Genomic DNA, 19,758 nt, shown 5'->3' with positions numbered 1-19,758 from the left:
GACCTGCTGGGCTCCGGCGATCCTTCCGCCTCAGCCTTCCAAGTACCCGGAACTACAGGCATGTGCTACCATTCCCAGCTATTTTTTATTTATTGTAGAGATGAGATCTCACCAAGTTGCCCGGGCAGGTCTCGAACCCGCGGGCTCAGGCAATTCACTCACCTTGGCCTCCCAAAGTGCTGTGATTACAGGCTGAGCCACCGAGTCTGGCGACTAGTGGATTTATTGGACATTTAGAGCTTGAGGAAAAATGTGAACAGGGAGACATCGAGTAGGAGTCAAATCCTGAGATGCTTTGCAACCCACCAAAAGGGTGGTGTTCTTTAAGTCATTGGTGAGTTTCCGAGATCCAGCTGAGGGGGAAGTTGGATTTACTTAAAAATATTTATTGGTCCAGCATGGTGGCTCATGCTTATAATTTCAGCACTTTGGAAGGCAAAGATGGGAGTATCACTTAAAGCCAGGAGTTTGAGACCAGCCTGGTAAACACAGAAAGACCCCGTCTGCTCTACAAAAAAACAAAAAAAGTTAAAATGTTAGCCAGGCATGAGTAATCCCAGCTACTCAAGAGGCTGAGGCAGGAGGATCACTTGAGCCCAGGAATTCAAGGTTGCAGTGAGTTACGATTGCACCACTGCACTCCAGCCTGAGTGACAGAGTGAGAGCCTGTCTCTAAAACAAAAACCAAAAAAATGCGTTGAACCCCTACTATGTGCTAGACATTGACCTTCACCCTGGGAATGAAGCAGCAATCAGAAACAGGCACGATCCTGCCCTCTTGCAGATGACAGTCTCGTGAAGGAGGGATGCACCGATTTACAAACAAATCACTCCCCAAAGGGGCAAAAATGAAAATGTGTCCAGTGGCACTGTTGCCTACAAGAATGGCAGAGATGGTGTGTTTTTGAGGGAACTCTGAGCTGGGTAGATACTCCTTTACCAAGAAGTCTGAGTTGAGCCAACCTCAGCCCTAAATGCTGTAGGAAGTGGACAGACAAGGCACATGACCAGAGCTCTCAGGATCCCAGTGGCTCCATGGCTGGCATCTGAGGCCGGGCATAGGAGACTGGGTCTTAGCTACCTAGGAGGAATCGGAAGGAGGCCCACGCAGAGACAGGAGCACCAGTGAAATCAGTGTAGGTTAAACTAATGGGCCACACCTCACAAAGAAGGTGTGAAATGAACATGGAAGTCATCACTGGCATCTGGTAAGTGACAAAGACTAGAACAGAAGGCTGGCTATGGTGGCTCACACCTGTAATCCTAGCACTTTGGAAGGCCAAGGCTGGTGAATCACTTGAGCCTAAGGGTTCCAGACCAGCCTGGAAAACAGAGCAAGACCTCGTCTCTACAAGAAAATCAAAAAATTAGCCAGGTGTGGTGGCACACACTTGTAGTCCTTGCTAGTTGAGAGTCTGAGGTGAAAGGATCACCTGAGACCAAGAGGTCAAAGATGCAGTGAGCCAGGATTGTGCCACTGCACCCCAGCCTGGATGAAACAGTGAGACTCTAGCTAAAACAGAGAGAGAGAGAGAGAGAGAGAGAGAGAGAGAGAGAATAGAACAGAAAAGAATATAAAACATCTGCTTCTATCATGCATAGAAATATTGTGTCTGTGTACAGGGTTGCAAAAAAACTCGTATTTGCTACTGTGTGTCTTTTTTTCTCTTTTTTTTGACATTAGAAATCTTTATTGAGACAAGGCAAACCGTGGGCTGAAAATATTACAGGGGGAAGGGAGGCTGAGAAAACCAGCTGAAGAGGGGGCAGTTTCAACATCTTGATTGAAAAAGACCAGAGGAGAAGACCTTGCACAGTCTTGCCCAGCCCAAGCTGTCACCAAAAAATGACTGTTTTGCCCTCAAAGGGCTGACATAAATACCTCTCTCAGGCAGAACTGGAGGCCAGGTCTACTTTAAAGAACCCACCAAATTCAGTCATGTCACATGCGAAGCTGTGAACTCTGAAAAGCACCTGACAACCTCACCTCCAATTCTCACTGTCAGGCACAGCAGGGGCCAGAGAGAGAGAGGGAGAGACATACATTGATATGAACTTTCTGGAAAGCAATATGGCTGTGTTCCCCAGAAGCCATAAAATATGTAAACCTTTTGCTGCAGAACCCCCTTCTATGAATTCACTCTAAAGAAACAGCAACCGCAATGGCTCATTCCTGTAATCCTAGTACCCTGGGAGGCCAAGGTGAGGGGATTGCCTGAGCCTAGGAATTTGAGACCAGCCTGGGCAACATGGCGAGACCTCACCTCTACAATAAATCAAAAAATGACCCGGGCATGGTGGTGCGTGCCTGTAATCTCAGCTACTTGGAAGGCTGAGACGGAAGGATCACTTGAGCGCTGCAGGTTGAGGCTGCGGTAGCCGTGATCATACCACTGCACTCCAGCCTGGGCGACAGAGCGAGACTCTGACTAAAAAAAAAAAAAAGAAAATAAAAAAAGAAACAGTCACAGAGATACCCAAAGATAGCACTCAAGGGTATTCACTGCAGCACTGCTTATGATAGGAAAAATATGGATGCAACTCAAATTTCCAAAAATAGGTGATTGGGTGAACGAATGGTGTTAGTATTCAGGCATTGAAAGAAGAAGGAATTAGGTGTGCTGACTCTGGTATAACATTGTAACTCTATGCAATCGTTTAAAGGTGAGACACCTGCTAGATGCGCCTCACTGTGGTGAAGAGAAGAAGTCTCCTTGGAGAGACTTTGCATGTCCTGAGTGGTCAGAGCCCCTCTCAGCCATACTGATGTGACTCGACAGCATTGTACTAGGTGTGAGGAATAACATGACCTTGCGGCCTGTCAACGGGGCGGGGGGTGACTTTTGCCTCTCTGGGAACATTTGGAACTATCTGGAGACATTTTCCTTGCCACGACTCGGAGTGCGGGATGTTCCTGGTATCTCAAGGGGAGAGTCAAGGCTGCTGCTAAACAAACACCCCTCGAGGCACTAGACAGCCCCTGACGCACGGTCCCTTTGGATGTTGACCTGCTAGCAAGAACGAACACCAAAGGGCATGCACCGGGGATCTGGCTCGATGTCCTCTTTCAAACAGGCTCTGTTTTGCTCACTGCTGCATCCTCATCCCTGCTGGCTCATCACAGTCACTCGGGTGAGAGGACCTCTCAAGGTCTGGCCCGGTGTTCAACCAATGCTTGTGGAATGTCGCAGGCGGGATCAAGCCAGGGTATCTGTGACTCTGAGCAGCCGCCTGACTCTGCCAGACCGATGGTCGACAGCGACACCTTGTGGTGAGAACTGGAACAACCGTGCCGGTGGCCCAGGTGACACTTTTCCGTAGCTGGTGTTTGCAGAGCGGAGCACGTGGGACGGAAAGGCCCCAGAACTGGGGGGGAGGGGGGTATCATGAGGTTAGAGAGAAGCAGGAAGCCTTGAGAGGATGATATGTGATGTGCTGCTAATAAAGGTAACATGTTCGAGCAATTAATCGAAAAGGCCCAGGAGAGATGACACTATATCTGGAACCCCAAGTCACAGAGGTTATTCTGTTAGGTGGGAAAAAAAAGTTTTAAAATAATATATGGGGATAGTTCTATATTTTTTAAAATATGCATGGACCCATTTGTCTGCAAAAATCATACCAAAATAACAATAGCAGGTCCCTAGGGGATAGGGCTTAGATGGTTATTTTTTAAAATCTATTCTCTGATGTGCGTTACAGTGAATGCAAATTCTTTATGTAAAAACCAAGAAACTAAACATTGGCCCAAAATACAAAGGCACTTGAGAACGTCTCCGGTAAAGAGACCCTACGCACGCTCCATGCTTTCCTGTCCGGGCCCTGATTATCCAGGACCAAAGGCCCTGCATTGCAGCGGCCTTCCCCGGGCAAGAGTTCGAGCCCAGGGGCCGCCCTGCCCACTTCTTCCGGCCTCCCAATCCGAGGCCACATCTGCCCTCGGAGGCCGACTCCGCCCGGCCCGGCCCGCGGGAGAGGGCGCGGGGAGGGCGAGGGCCTCCCGGGCCCGAGTCCGCTCACCTGACCCGTGCACGGCCCTGAGGCAGGAGAGGGAGGCGTTGAGGCGGGCGCACTCCTCCCGGTTGGCGCCGTACTTCTCCACGGTCTCGCACACCTGCTCGTCCGTCATCTCCAGGAGGTCCTCCAGGCTCAGCTGGCCGGGGGAGAGTTCCTAGGGCCGGGGAGAGCGGACCGTGAGCTCGGGGCGGGAGCGCGGGCTCGGCCACCAGCGGCAGACACGCCGCCGTGCAAAGCTCGGCACGAGGCTGGGGGCCGGGACCCGGGGGCCAGCCCAGAGCGGGCTCGAATCTCAGGCTTGCCGCCCACTCGCTCGACAGCCGCGGACAAGCCGCTTCATCTCTCCGAGCCTCGCTCTCCCCACCCATACAATGGGGACGGAAGTGTACGCACTCGCAAGGGACCACAGCCGCCGAGTGCTGACCGCTCCCCGTCATGGGGTCAGTGCTTTCCTGTCTCCCCTCCAGCTTCCGAGTCCTTAGAGGCCTTAGTCCCCTTCTGCCTCTCTGCACGGCCCCCGGTGCCCCCTGCCCCACCTGGGCTGCAGGGCCGCGCGCAAAACCCCAGCGTGACCTCAGAGCGAGCACACTGCACGGTGCAAGTGTCCCCCCGCCCCCTCCTCCAGCCACAGGGTCTAGGGCCCACACTGGCCTTCGGAAGCCCAAGGGGAAGGAGCTGAAAGTCCGTGGGTGGCCCAGTGCTGGGGACGAAAAGTGGGTTTGGGTTTGTGCCGCGTCGCATCCTAGGGCAACGTGGTCAAGCCGGCATACGGGTGGAGCGGGGCAAGGGACACTTCTGAAGAGACGGGCTGGGAACAGAAAAGGTCGGGCTGCAGCTATCCATGGGTGGGTCGGGGGGCCCCGCCCCCCCGGCCACCCACATCCATTCTCTCCCCAACACGGTGTCTCCCAGGCACCAGAAGGTAGGGATACCTAGAAATGTGCCAGACTTCTATATATATGCATCTATACGTATGCCTGCAAGTGTACACAAGAGCCTTCCTTTAGAGGACTCAGTGGTATGCAACGATTTTACATTTATTACTAGTATTATTGTAATATTATTATTTAAATAAGGGGTTTACATAGCGTAATGCTGTGGAATACGTCTGCCCTCGTGTGGTCATGTCTGGTATGACAACAAAATACAGCTTTCCCCATTCCCCCGACGGCGAGAAAGGAAATTTTTATCAGCACAAAAATTCTACCCCCAAAAAATGAACTGTAGGGCAAAAGCCGAAACTCAGTCAATGCCTTTCCAACTCACTGGGGCAGAAGCATAGAAAGAACGATAATGGAGTCACTTAGAGGCTTTCTAAAACCGGGGCGCGCGGCCCGGTAAGCCCCACTTTAAGAAAGGTGTCGGACCGGCCGTGGAGGACAGAAGGAATCACGTTTAGAGGGGATGATTCGCAGCGGAGAAAGGTCTCCTCTTGCTGCCGGATTCATTTGTGCATTTTAATCTGACACAAATAAATAGAGAGAGAGTTGTGCATATATATGTGTGTGTGTGTATACATTATTATTTAAATATATATTATTTGGATATATATATTTCGGTGCACAGTGAACTTTAGGATCAAAGTAACACTTTTGACATCGAAAATAGAGACGGCCTTAACAATCCTGGGCCAAAACAGCAGATGCACATCTGCGTGATAAAATAATAATAATAGCTAAAACAGAGGGAGCTCTGTTTCAAGAGCTTTTCATGGATTTTTTTTTTAAATGTCACGAAGACTACACGAAGTAGGTACTTTGTCCTCACCGCTTACAGATCACGACACTAAAACTCAGAGAGATTAGATGGCTTGCCTTAGGTCACACGGCTAATAACTGACGGAGCCAGGGTTTGAACCCAGGCGGTTTACTTCGGAGCTTTCTCCATTCAGAGCTTCGGTGCCTTCGCAGAAAGGCGCCCTCTGGTGGACACGCTTGTGAACTTCAGACAGGGAGCCGAAGCCCAGCTCCTCCCCCACCGCCTGGCGGGTGGTCTTGGACTCAGGTGCTCACAAACGAAGGTGAGAGCCCAAACTCGGGGACTCGCAGGTCAGGCAGACTTCATACAGGCAGAGCCGGACCGAGAGGAGGCTGTGGGATGCAACAAGGCAGCAGATCCAGCTGATCGCCGCCAGACAGGAATTCTGTTTAGCCTGGTCGCCAATTGTAATTTTTTTTTTGAGTCAGGGTCTCACTCTGTCGCCCAGGCTGGAGTGCAATGGCACAATCACGGCTCGCTGCAGCCTCGACCTCCCGGGCTCAGGTGATCCCGCCTTATCCTCCAGAATAGCTGGGACTACAGGGGTGTGCCACCTCACCCAGCTAATTTTTTGTTTATCGAAATGAGGTCTCACTATGTTGCCTAGGCTGGTGTCAAACTCCTGGGCTCAAGCAATGCTCCCGCTTCGGCCTCCCAGAGTGCCAGGATTACAGGTGTGAGTCACCGCACCCGGCCAGCAGTTCTGAGTTTTTAAACGAATCCAGAGGTCTGGGTATTTTAGGCAAACTCTTTCCATTTGTAAATATTGGCTTGAAATAAATTTTTGAGCATCATATCAGCCAAACACAAAATATGTGCACATCAACTCCAGCTTGAGGGGGCACCAGTTTTCAACTCCCTGGTCGAGAAGAATTGTTCTGCCTTATTCACTCCACAGGAGGCACTTAGTAAATAAATGATCCCCAAACCTCTAAAAAGTGCACCAGGCTGTGCAGATAAAATACTGTCTGTGCTTATACAGGATCTTTCGTTTTAAGGGTGTTCACAAGAAAATGCATCTTGGTGCTCTGGCCACCCTGGGAAGAAAACAGGGGAACATAGAATGGTGTGTGGTCTGAGAACCCACGAGATGGGTGGGGATGGGGGTGTGGGGAAATGTGGGGTGCTGCGTCTAGCTCAAGACCATTAGATCCTGCAGGGTCAGGCGAGATTCTTGTCCTCAGGGATAATGTCTACGAATAAAGCCTCTTCAAGCAGAGGCAGGAAGCACCTTGGGAAAGGATGCCTGGCCCCACAAGAAGAGGGGGCACCTTCTCTTCCACCCAGCCCAGGGGGACCCCGGCAACAGGAAAATGAGGCAAGAGCACAGTGTTTCTGACCCAAGGCTCTGTGGTCTGCTGGAACCAGGTTACTCATTAGCTAGACAAGTCACTTCATCTCTGAGCCTCAGTTTCCCACTCTGAGCAATGGGTCAATAGTCATACCACACAAAAGGTCCTGGTGAGGAGTCTGGACAGTCTCAAGAGTTGAGGTCCTTCATGTAAAGTTCTTGGGACCAGGCCTGGCACCCAAGATGCAATGACATGGCCCCATCGCTAGAAACAGTCAATTCCTTGGGCCCCAGAGGCTAAGGAAATCTCATTATCCCTGAGACCTTAAGGATGTGGTTCAGTCACTGAGGGTGGACACAAGGCATTGGGGGCTCACAACAATAAGCTGACATTCATGGAGTTCTGTTTGGGGCCAGACTCTGAGCTGAACATTTTATATATTTTTTATTTTTATTTTTTTAGAGACAGGGTCTCGCTCTGTTGCCCGGGCTGAAGTGCAGTAATGTGATCACAGCTCCTGGATTCGAGTGATCCTCCTGCCTCAGCCTCCAAAGTAGCCAGGGGGCTACTTGGCATGAAAGATCCTTTATAAGCACAGACAGCATACCTGGCTAATTTTTTTTTATTTTTTACGGATGAGGTCTCACCATGTTACCCAAATTCCTGGCCTCAAGCAATCCTCCCACCTCGGCCTCCCAAAGTGCTAGGATTACAGGTGTGTGAGCCTCTGCACCTGACAGGGCAGAGGATGTAATTAAAATTGTCTCATTCTATCATGCCAGCTACTTAAGAAGACGGGACAATCATTATACCCACTGAACAGATGAGAAGACTGATGCTGTCTGTGTTGTCCTACATGGAAGCCACAGGCCCCATGGAGTCACATTAAACACAATTAAAAATTCAGTTCCTCAATCCCATGCCCTCATCACAAGCAGCGAGTGGCTACCACACTGGATGGCACAGATATAAAATATTTCCATCATTTCAGAAAGTTCCATTGGACAGTGCTAGTCTGAGGGGCAGAGAGATGTAAGCAGCCGAGCTGAGAGAGCCTGACTAGCTGGAGCACTGTACCCCCAACTGCCCCGTGAGGACAGCACAAGAGATCCTGCGGTTCTCCATCCAGCACTTGCTTATCGAGGGCCTATTATGTGCCAGGGGTGGGCAGAAGGAGCAGCCAGGGCTGGCTGTGGGTGGTATGGGACAGGGAGGATACCAGGCCCCCCGGGTCACCTCCAAGACTTCCTTGCGCACGTCGACGATCCGGAACCAGTGCCGAAGCTGGGGGAAGCCATCCAGCTCGGCATTGCGCTCCTGCAGGGCCACCTTCTTTTTGCAGGACAGCTGCCGGCTGAAGTATTTCACCAGCTTGCTCTGCAGAGACACAGACAGGGACAGAGGACACGTCTCAGAGGCAGTCACAAGGAAGAGAGATGAAAATCCCCTACAAACACCCACACACACACACAGAACCCCAGCCAACTCTGTATTTCTTTTTTTAATTTTGTAGAGATGGGGTCTCACTATGTTGCCCAGGCTGGTCTCAAACTTCTAGCCTCAAGCAGTCCTCCCCCCTCAGTCTCTCAAAGCGCTGACATGATGGCCGTGAGCCACAGCACCCAGCCAACTCTGTATTTTAAAGGCTGTGCTTCCCCTATAGTGAGATCCAGTGCTCCACGCATCTCCACATCGTGTTAGTGAAGATGGTCAAACAGGCGCCTCTGACGTCTTCCTGGGGGAGGGAGACACACATCCATTGACATTTCAATTGCCACATCCTTTGACCTGGCAATTCCTTCAATCGGCACCATCCTGCACAAAACGACCGCACAAGGCTATCTCTTTACAGTTCTGTTTGCAGTGGCAAAAGATCGCAAACCCCCTGAGGGCCCATCAGTGGCAGAGTCATTACGCAAATGACACTCTAGCCACACTAAGGAAGTCCATGCAGCTGTAGAATCAAACCGCCAGGCACAGTGTGTACCAACGCAGAACAATCTCCAAGATACACTGATAAACAAATACCGTCCCATTCATAGGGAGAAGGTTCCCACGTATGTCTCTGCTAATGCAGAAAGTCTTTCTGGAAGGATTCCCAGTACTCTAGGGAAGGGAAGAAGAGACGGGGAGGGGAAGAGAGGTGGGAAACGTTGTTTATTTAATAACCCTTGTGTGCCATTTGAATCTAAGTTATAGGCAAGTATTCAAAAATCAAAACTTGACTTTTTTTTTCTTTTTTTCCCTTTTTAAATTGCGCCCCTCCCCTGCCCCACCCCCCAAAATCAATACTTTTAAAGTGAGATGAGCCCCAATCCAGGCTTCTGGAGGGATGCCGTGACACGAACAGGAAAGATTTCACTGCTAGTTTTGTAAAAACTAACATTAACAAAAGAAAGAAAGTATTTATGTGCCCGAGCAGAGAAAAAGATATGGAAGAATAAACTCCAACTAGAAATGGACCTTCTCTACAACCCAGCAATCCCTCTTCTGGGAATATACCCGGAGGAACATAAATCGTTCTACCAAAAAGACAGCTGCACATGCATATTTATTGCAGCACTATTCACAGTAGCAAAAACATGGAACCAACCCTACTGCCCATCGAAAGTGGACTGGATATCAAAATGGGCATACACACAATGGAATATTACACAGCCATGAAGGACAGAATCATGGACTTCACAACAAATTGGATGGAGCTGGAGACCATCATACTTAGTGCTCTATCACAGAAATAGAGAACAGAATACCACATGTTCTCAGTCATAAGTGGGACCTGAACACTAATCACAATAAAACAAGGGAGGGATCGGCACTGCCAGGGGAGGGGGACACGTAACAACACAAAGTGTACCTGGTCCCAAACCAGAGGAAGTGAGGACCAGATGGAAGCCCAAACTTCACTGGCATGTAGATTACTTATGTACCTAATCCTGACTTGTAGCCCACATCTCTATAATAAAGTAAAAAAATAATAACAATAAATTTCAGGCTTTTAACTTAGGACTGGGAGACTCTATGGTGAGAGGTAAGGGGTGAGGGGGGAAGGTGGAGAAGAATGTTTAAGATGATTAAGTGTTTCTTCATATACATTTCTTTTGAGAGAGAGAGAGAGTCTTGCTCTGTTGCCCAGGCTGGAATGCAGTGGTGCAATCACAGTTCACTGCAACCTCAAACTCCTGGGCTCAAGCGATCCTCCTGCCTCAGCCTCCCTAGTAGCTGGGACTACAGACGTGCACCACCATGCTTGGCTAATTTCTTTATTTCTTGTCACTATGTTGCCCAGACTGGTCTTGAATGCCTGGCTTCAAATGCTCTTCCTGCCTCAGCCTCCCAGAGTGCTGAGATTACCGGTGTGAGCCATCAGGTCTGGCCTCTTTATATATGTTTTTGGCATTGTTTCAATAGGTACTTAAAGTATATTATCATATTTGTAATTTAAAGTATATTTAATAAAGATAAATACATGAAAAAAAATTAAAATCCTTAGACATGTGGATGCCTGTGACATTTCGAGGCAGCGTCAACCCACATTGATCAAGAACCCAGCCTTGGCATTCTAGGATCACAAAAGTCAAAGCCAGGATGACGACAGGGGCATCTGCTGTGGCTGCCTCTCTGGTTTCCATCTTCTCTTTTTCTGAAATGAACATTTCAACTGTCCTTTGGGGAACCTCCTTTCTTTGGCTGTCAGTCCATATGGTTCAGGGGAGGCTGGCCCCCTCACCCACCCCTGCTGCAGAGTGAGCATGTGACCAGGCCAGGGCCACACGGCCACATCTGAGTCAAGGTCAATGAGGAACTCAGCGGGGCTGCTGAGAACCCTCCAGAACCTCTTCCAAGTGCTCAGGACACAACCCTCGCTTCCCACTGGGACTGCCAGGTGGTACTGCGGAAGCCAGGAGCTGCCTGGGCCACCATCCCTGCTGCCACCTGGGAGCCTGCCTCAGGTCGAAGCCTGTTTGGGAGAAATCAGAGCCGGGAGGTGGAGTCACATTCCTGGACACACCTGTTCCATCCTCCAAGCCCTCTGCAGGTATCCCTGGACTCTGCAGGACGTTGGCCAATACAGTCTCTGTTCTTGCTTAAGCTGGAGGGAGCCGGGCTTCTGTTGCTGAAGCTTCCAGACTCCTGGGGAGGCATGAAGTCCGCCCTCCTTGGGGGAGGCTGGCATCCCTCGTGTCCTGGTTTTCTGTGGCTTTCTATAACCCATGACCACACACTCAGTGGCTTAAAACAACACACGTTTTGTATCACAGTCTGAAGTCAGCCACAGGCATCCACATGCTTAAGGACTTTAATTTTCTTCCATTTCATTATCTTTCTTGAAAGTGTCAGCAAGGCTGGTTCCTTCTGGAGGCTCTCAGCAAGAGTCAATTTCCTTGCCTTTTCAGCAATGAAGTCCCTGAGCTCCCCTCCCCGCCCCCGCATGCCTTGGCTCCTGGCCCTGACCTTGTGTTACTCCAAACTCTGGCTTCCACTGTCACCCCCACCGCTGCCTCCAGCCCTCCCACCTCTCTCTTACAAGGACCCTTGTGATGACACTGGGTCCACCCAGATAATCAGGACCATCATCTCCCATCTCAAGATCCTTAATGGACTCACATCTGCAAAGCCCCTTTTGCCATGGAAGGTCGCGTATTCACAGCTTTCAGGGATTAGGATGTGGACCTATTTGGGGGGCTGTTATTCAGCCTTCCATGGCTCTGGTTGGCTCACCAAGTAGCTACTAGGCCCCTGTCATGCAGCAAGAAGGTACTCTAGTCTTGATATTCAGATAGGGAATCAGAAATGGCTCTGAGCCCTGCGGGGCTTATGGTATAATAGCAGAGAGATGAGCAAACCAGTCAGTGCTATTGAGGGTCAAAGGCCATGACCGAAGGCGACAAAGATGCATAATAGGCCTGTGGGATAAAACCAGCTCCTCGATAATATCTCATTCATGAACATATATTTTAGGCCCACTCAGTACTTGTTGACAACATTTAGAAATAAGACTATTTCATATAAAATTCTAAATTTCTGGCTTCTCTTGAAGAGGCTGAAAACCTGTCTGCATGGGCCCACCTTCCAGGCTGCAGAGCCCGGGCTGGTACACAACAGCCGGTGCCCCCTTAGATGGGGTATGTGCCTTTAATTAACCACAATCTCCACCACTTCCTATTGTAGCCCTGCCTCCGAGGCCAGGCATGACCTGCCATTTATCAATAATTGCACTGTTGTCTCCTTAGGACAGTGGTAAAAAGAAAGGAAACTATTTATTTACCAATATTTCTACCAAAAATGAGAAAACAAACTGAACTCTGAGAAGACAGCAACAGCAACAGAAATCTCTCTGAACCCTGCCTCATAAAAATTGATACAGCAAAAGGATAATAAGACCCAAAGTACATAGACAACATTTTCAATTAAAGTAGACAACTGATTATCTCCAGAAACCCCAAAACACCAGCAGGTATGGGCCACGCACAGACAGATACAAACCTACATGGTATCCGTGCCTGTGTGGGGGAAAACAGATGGGAAATGGGCATCTTATGGATCAGAGAATAGGAGACCTCAAGTCACTGAAAAAGATAATGGGTCAATTTGAGAACAGCAGTTGAAACTAGGGGGAGTTTTACTTACTCCAATAGAAAAATTGATTGGAAATAGGAGAGAAGAGAATGCCTGGATTCAGAGGGTGGAGGAGAGAAGTAGAAGCTAGACATGCAGAAGTCAAGCCACTATAGTTTTGAACGTGAGATGAAAACAATAATGGAGATCTGTGAGGTTAGAAACCAGATCCTGAATCACGTTTCCTTCTATAAGGTCAAGAAAATTAATGTCGTATAAAAGTGAGCAATAGAAAAAGGATATGGTCTTTTTAAATAAGCCCATATATTCTTTGATATTCCTCCCTTCAAGGGTTGGAACCTAACTTTCCTCCCCTTCAAAGAGGGCTAGACTGAGAGACAGAATATGGCAGAAGTGACCGTGTGCATCTTTAGAAACTAAGTCGTAAAAGGTACGGTGGCTTCTTATTTTGTTCATTCTCTCTTGGATCACTTTCTCTGGGGGAAGCCAGCTGCCATGTCACGAGGACACTCTATCAGCTTATGGAGAGCCCATTGGTGAGGCATGGAGGCCTCAGTCAACAGCCATGTGAGTGCGCCATCTTGAGAAAGGATCCTCAGACCCCAATCGAGCCTTTAGATGATGGCAGCCCCAGTCAACATCTTGACTGCAACCGCATGAAACACCCTGAACCAGACCTCCCAGCTAAGCTACTCCTCAAATCTTGATCCACATAAACTGTGAGAAAATAAACAGTTCTGTTGTAGGGTCATTTGTTAAAAGGCAAGAGATAACTACAGTTTCCTACCAAACAACGTGGGTTTGATCTGTGCAGGTCCACCTATACATGCATTTTCTTCCACCTCTTCCACTCGTTAGAAAGTAAGACCTTTTCTTCCTCCTCAGCCTACTTAACATGAAAGGCATGAAGATGAAGGCCTGTACAATAACCCACTTAAAACACATTTTATCCTCCTTATGAATTCCTTAATAACATTTTCTTTTCTCTGGCTTACTTTATTGAAAGAATACAGTATGTGATACATGTAGCAAAGAAAATGTGTGGTAATTGACTGTTTATGTTATTAGTAAGGCTTCCAGTCAACAGTAGGCTATTAGCAGTTAAGTTTGGGAAAGTCAAAAATTATATGTGGATTTTTCTAACTTCCATGTTGTTCAAGGGTCAGCTATAAGATAAAAAAAACCAAATTCCATTCAATTTATAATGACAAAAAGAGAATAAAGAACAAAATAACATTCCTTCAGGCAATAAAAGCGCAACAAAATAAATTTTTAAAAAATGAGGCTGGGCTCGGTGGCTCAGCCTGTAATCCCAGCACTTTGGGAGGCTGAGGTGAGTGGATTGCCTGAGCCCGCGGGTTTGAGACCCACCTGGGCAACTTGGCAAGACCTCATCTCTACAATAAATCAAAAAATTAGCTGAGTGTGGTAGGGCACGCCTGTAGTTCCAGCTACTTGGAAGGCTGAGGCGGAAGGATCACCAGAGCCCAGCAGGTTGAGGCTGCAGTGGCCAGGAGCGGCCACTGCACTCCAGTCTGAGTGACAGAGTGAGACTCCAACTCAAAAAAAAAAAAAATGAAAGCACACCAGAAAAATACATCACAGAGAAGAAAAAAAACCACCAACTACAATTTCAAAATTATGTTAAAAACATTTTTTAAATGATATGAGCTCTGAAAAAGCAACTTAAGTCAGAATTAGAAAATCGAAAAAGTGAAGTATCAGAACTCAGGAAAAGATTAGACGTTTTTAAAACTTATTCATTAAGATAACTAGATGAAGCCGGGATTGGTGGCTCAGCCTGTAATCCCATGCTTTGGGAGGCTGAGGTAAGTGGATTGCCTGAGTCCGCGGGTTCGAGACCCACCTGGGCAACTTGGCGAGACCTCATCTCTACAATAAATCAAAAAAAATCAGCTAGGTGTGGTAGCGCATGCCTGTAATTTCGGCTACTCAGAAGGCTGAGGCGGAAGGATCACCGGAGTCCAGCAGGTCAAGGCTGCAGTGGCCGGGAGCAGCCACTGCACTCCAGTCTGGGTGACAGAGTGAGACTCCAACTCAAAAAAAAAGGTAACTAGATGAAAAGTAAGAAAATTTCATAAATTAGAAATAAATGACTTAGTCACAAGGCAGGCAGCAGAACCAGGGAGAGAATGCAGACCCACGGGGTCAGGGCCCAGGAGATGGGCAGTCAAGCCAGGCAGAGGCCCAGTGAAGTTGGGAGATTAGCACAATACAGAAAACTGAGCAAACAAACATGTATATTAAGGATTATTTTTCTCACTGTTTGAGAAAAGTGATACAAATGTGAGAAGTGAAAAATCTAGAATAAGTCCTGTTGTATTCACATTACATGCAGATATAAAAGTAAATAAAAGTGTATATATATATATATATGTATGTATATATGTATATGTATGCATACATGCATTGCATATATATACCTAGACTGTGCACAGAGGAGACTGGAAACATGATGACACCCCAAAGTCACTAAGCACACCTTGGACACAGATCTTGGCTCCTAATACCATTTACCACTCAGAGGGACCAGTGCTCCTTGGAGAAATGGCTGATTCTGCTGGGGCAGGAGGTAGGAAAAGAACAAGGAGAAATTGGAAAATGTTCTCATGCCAGAAAGTACAGAAGTGCTCAAAGAATGATGGGGATTTGTCAAAGTAGATTTGTTTTGTGTAGTTTCTGTACCTGTAAAGAAAAGTGGTTAGAACAAGTAGGAAAATAAAAGGTAGACATGAGACTCTCTAGATGCATAAGTTGAGAGCCCTGGTATCCATAAGTCAGAACCCATTCATTCAGAAACAAATTAGAAGGAAAAATATATTCTTTTTGGCAATATTTGAAATTCCAAATAAAAAATGTTTCAGGTACCTTAGCTTAATGTCTGATTACTGTGCTACCAACTGCAATGGAACATAGGCTTACCAAAAACGACAACTTTCATTTTATTAGTAAGGTGAATGAAACTAATTTTTACTCAAAAAACATTTTAAAATTTTAATTATGTTGCTAAATGTCTTCCAAAGGCTTTAAACTGTTTTTTTAAATGTTCAAAGAGTTGTATATGTTGAAGCCAAAAAATCTTACTACAGAAAAATATGATTGAGTCCATCTACAAATTTTAAACACAATTCATTTATATAACTCCCTCAACAGTTTTATAAATAAATCACAATGAATTTTATATTATCAGCTGCAGAACTCAGAAATTTGTACCATTATGAGGGACAGAGGTTTACCAAAAAAGGCGAGTTCTGGCCTTTATTAGTTCACAAGGGCTGCCGTATAAAGTGCCACAACGTTGGGTGGCTTGATCAGCAAAAACGTATTGTCTCACTGTTCTGGAGGCCAGAAGTCTGAGATTACGGTGTCAGCAGTGCCAGGCACTAGCATTTCAGACAATTAAGGGCAGCAAAACTTCAGTCTTCACGTAGGATTCTCTGTGTGTGTGTGTCTGCATTTATCTCTCCTTTTATAAGGACACTAGTCATACTGGATTGGGGGCCCATCACTTCCAGTACAACCTAATCCAAATGAAATGCATCTGCAATGATCCTATTTCCAAATAAGGTCATATTCTGATGTGTTGAGGATCAGGATCTCAACATATAAATCCCTGGAGGATCACAATTCAAACCATAACATGGACCTCTGAAAGACACCAAGCAAGAACGTATCCATGACCACCATAATTTGACCATCTATCTGGAAGGATACTGCATTCATCTGAGCTCAGAGCTAGGTCTCCCCAGCTAGCTCTGGGGCAGGGCAAATACAGGGCCATGAGTGGTAGAGAGATTCAAGCACTTTTAAAAGAGCCATCAGGGCAATCCCCTCCTGCTCTGAGAGCTTTTCTGTCCTCTCAATAAATCCTGCTTTCAAAAAAATAATAAATAAATAAAAAATTAAAAGGAGCCATCTGGTTGGGCAAAATTCTTGACATGTTTCATCATCTTATTGCAACTGTTTCAAACAAGCAAGGCCCACTGCTTCCTCTTATATCTCTTTATTCAACAGAAAACATGTGGCTGCTTTCACTTAAATCCCACGGCTCGAATCCCTTCAACACCAGTCACCTTCCATCTTGGATTCGCCAGTCAGTTCTCAAAACCTGATATCCAGGCACACACCAACCGCACTTTGGCTTTACACACTGGAAAAGCAGAGAGAGTCGAATCAATTTCTTCTCTGTATCCACCAGCCACGTGAGGCCAAGTGAGCACTTCCAGCATGGCTAGCTCAACTAAGGAACAGACTTTTCGATTTCATTTCATCTGAATTAATTTAACTGAAACTCAAAAACTAAAGCTGTGTAAAACATCATTTTTTTTCCTGTTAAATACAATTTTATTATTTTGTAGAGCAATACAAAACTGGGATGTGCTGTAAGTTAAAATACACCCTGGAGATCAAAGACTTGGCAAAAACAAGAACATAAAGTAACTGTCTGATATTTTTACAATTATTCTATGTTTAAGCGATAATATTTTGTATATATTGGGCTCAATATCATATGAAAATTGAATTCATCTGTTTCTTTTTTTTTAATTTAAAATTACACATGGAGCTCACCTCTGTCACTCATATTATCTTTCCTATGGACAATGCTAAGGGTTTTCTTCTAAAGAAACAAGTAGAAATGTTCATGAAACTTCAGCTCCAAGTTGATAGTACCCATGAAAGATTGAAAACGATCTAACTCTTCAATAATAGGGAATATGTAAATAAATTACAACATATTCATACAATGACCATTAAAAAGAGTAGTGAAGAAATAATCAATGTTTGAGATGACAGATTATGTAAATTTACCCTCATCAGATCGCTACCCATCTGTGCACCAAACATCACCATGTACCCCATCAATATGTTCAATAGGTATCTATGTCCATTAAAAATAAATAAATGTTTAAAAGCAATAACGTGGTAGATAGTTGTATAAAACTGTATGTATATAGATGCACAGCAAAGGCCTGAGAGGGTACGTAACAGAATGTCAGTCGTAGTCATCTCCGATGGTGAGGTGATGAGTGACCTACGTGTTTCCTGCTTGCTTCTCTATAGCAGTATTAGAAACCACAACATGTATGTCTTATTTGCTTATTAGTGAAGAAATGTTATAAAACTTCTAAAGACAAGGTTCGGATAGGCATGGCAACATGGTTTCACACAGGTGCTACCCAGTGTCCCAGAGAATGTGGGAGGTCATTGAGAAAATCACTGAGGACAATTTGTTCTGGCAGCCCCCATCAACATTTTAATACCCATTGCACTTGGATTCCAGGAATCTCGCTTCTAAGAAGGCACCCTATGGAAACACTTACACACGTGTGTACACAGAGTAGAAGGCTGGTGAGCTACTGCAGAAGTTTGTGGTTTTAAAAACCCGAAGACAATAAAAATGTACATCAACAGAAAAGACGAATATGAATAAGTTGTAGCACATCCGTCAAATAGAACACTATATTCATTTTTTCTAAATGAGGTAGATTGATACATATTGATTTGGGAACCTCTCCAAGATTTTTATCTCCAGGGAAAAAGCTAACTGCAAAAGACACTGCATAACATGATTGCATTTATATTTTCAAAAATTATATGTGTGTTCATGACATATGTTTGTAAACACACAGAAAAATATCTGGCAGAATACGGCAAACTGTAACAGGAAATTTGGCATGGGAGTAGCGAGAGGCATTTACTTTTTACTATACTCATATATTGTTTTAATTTTTATAATGCTTTGCTTTTTCAACGTTTAAAGCAATTTTTCTTTTTTTAATTTAAGTCTTAGTTGAGACTGGGTGCAGTGGCTCATGCTTGTAATCCCTGCGTTTAGGGAGGCGAAAATGGGAGAATTTCTTGAGCCCAGAAGTTTAAGACCAGCCTGGGCAACATATTGAGACCCTGTCTCTACAAAAAGTTAACCAGGCATGATGGTGTGTGCCTATAGTCCCAGCTACTAAGGAGACTGAGGCAGAAGGATTGTCTAAGCCCAGGAGGTCGAGGTTGAAGTGAGCCATGATTGTGCCACTGCACTCCAACCTGGGCAACAGAGTGAGATCTTGACTCAAAAAAAAAAAAAAAAAATGACTTAGTCGAGGTATCCCGTCCACCCTTTGCACATACCTAAACTTTGATTTGCTTAGTCACTCAGCAAGTAAGTGCCAAATGCATGCCAGGCACTGTGCTAGGCTCTGGAAGGTTCTATAAAGAATATGATTACCCAAGACTTTATCTTGCTTCTGATATTTCAGGACAGATCATCAAACCAATCCTGAATTTCTGAAGAAGATTTAGATATGAAACCTGTGTCTAAGAGCTATTACTCTTTATCTCTATCTTTATTCTAATACGTTCTTGGACAAAGGAGATTCTCTCCAGATGAGGACTTTCCTCACCATGTGGAAAAGAAATTCATGCAATCAAAAGACAAGTGGATTTCTCAGGCCCTGAGATAATGGCATTTGTAATAGCAGTAAGCGTGCCCCAAAAGCTTGTTTCCTTTGCACTGATTTAAGTTGAAGGCTCATTAGTAATTGAAAAAGTAGAAAAGCACAACATGGAACCAGAGAAAGAGAACTCAGATATATCATCCTTCATTTTACTTTTTTATTTCCCATGCCAGTGTGTTGGAATCAAGTCAGTATTAGGCAGAGGTCTGGAGTTTTGGGTACTAGAATCAGGCTTTCTGGGCTTTGAACCTCACCTGGAAAATGAGGGTTACATTGTATCTGCTGCATAGGGTTGTAGTGAGTGTTATCCATGCAATGAGGTGAAGAATCATTGAGACTACCACAGCAATAGTGCTGATATTGCGTGTTATATGACTACCTGTATCAGAAAAAAGCATTTTTTTAAAAATCAAAATTGGATTGGGACTGGGTGGTCACTCCTGTAATCCCAGTTCTTTGGGAGGCTAAGGCAGGAGGATGTTTGAAGTCAGGAGTTTGAGACCTGCCTAAACAACAGAATGAGACTCTATCTTTACAAAAAAACAAAACAAAATAAAAAATTAGCTGGGTGTGGTGGTGTATCTCTGTAGTCCCAGCTAGTCCAGAGGCTGAGGCAAGAGAATCCTTGAACTCAGGAA

At 45.9% G+C, this 19,758-nt stretch overlaps 1 protein-coding gene across 1 annotated transcript in view; it reads right to left on the bottom strand.

Annotated features, from left to right (window-relative positions):
- The window catches only part of KSR2 (kinase suppressor of ras 2), a 445,700-nt gene that overhangs the window by 334,592 nt on the left and 91,350 nt on the right, over positions 1-19,758 (bottom strand). The window contains exons 2-3 of the mRNA XM_008071604.2: positions 8,304-8,444; positions 4,021-4,171 (exon numbers count right to left, since the gene is read on the bottom strand). Coding sequence (XP_008069795.2) covers positions 4,021-4,171; positions 8,304-8,444 — 292 coding nt within the window. The remainder of the gene's footprint in view (positions 1-4,020; positions 4,172-8,303; positions 8,445-19,758) is intronic.

The sequence above is a fragment of the Carlito syrichta genome, unplaced genomic scaffold (genome assembly GCF_000164805.1).
Source record: "Carlito syrichta isolate Samal-C Ts95f unplaced genomic scaffold, Tarsius_syrichta-2.0.1 Scaffold314525, whole genome shotgun sequence".
NCBI classification, from domain to species: Eukaryota; Metazoa; Chordata; class Mammalia; order Primates; family Tarsiidae; genus Carlito; species Carlito syrichta.
This window is presented reverse-complemented; position numbering and strand designations above follow the sequence as displayed.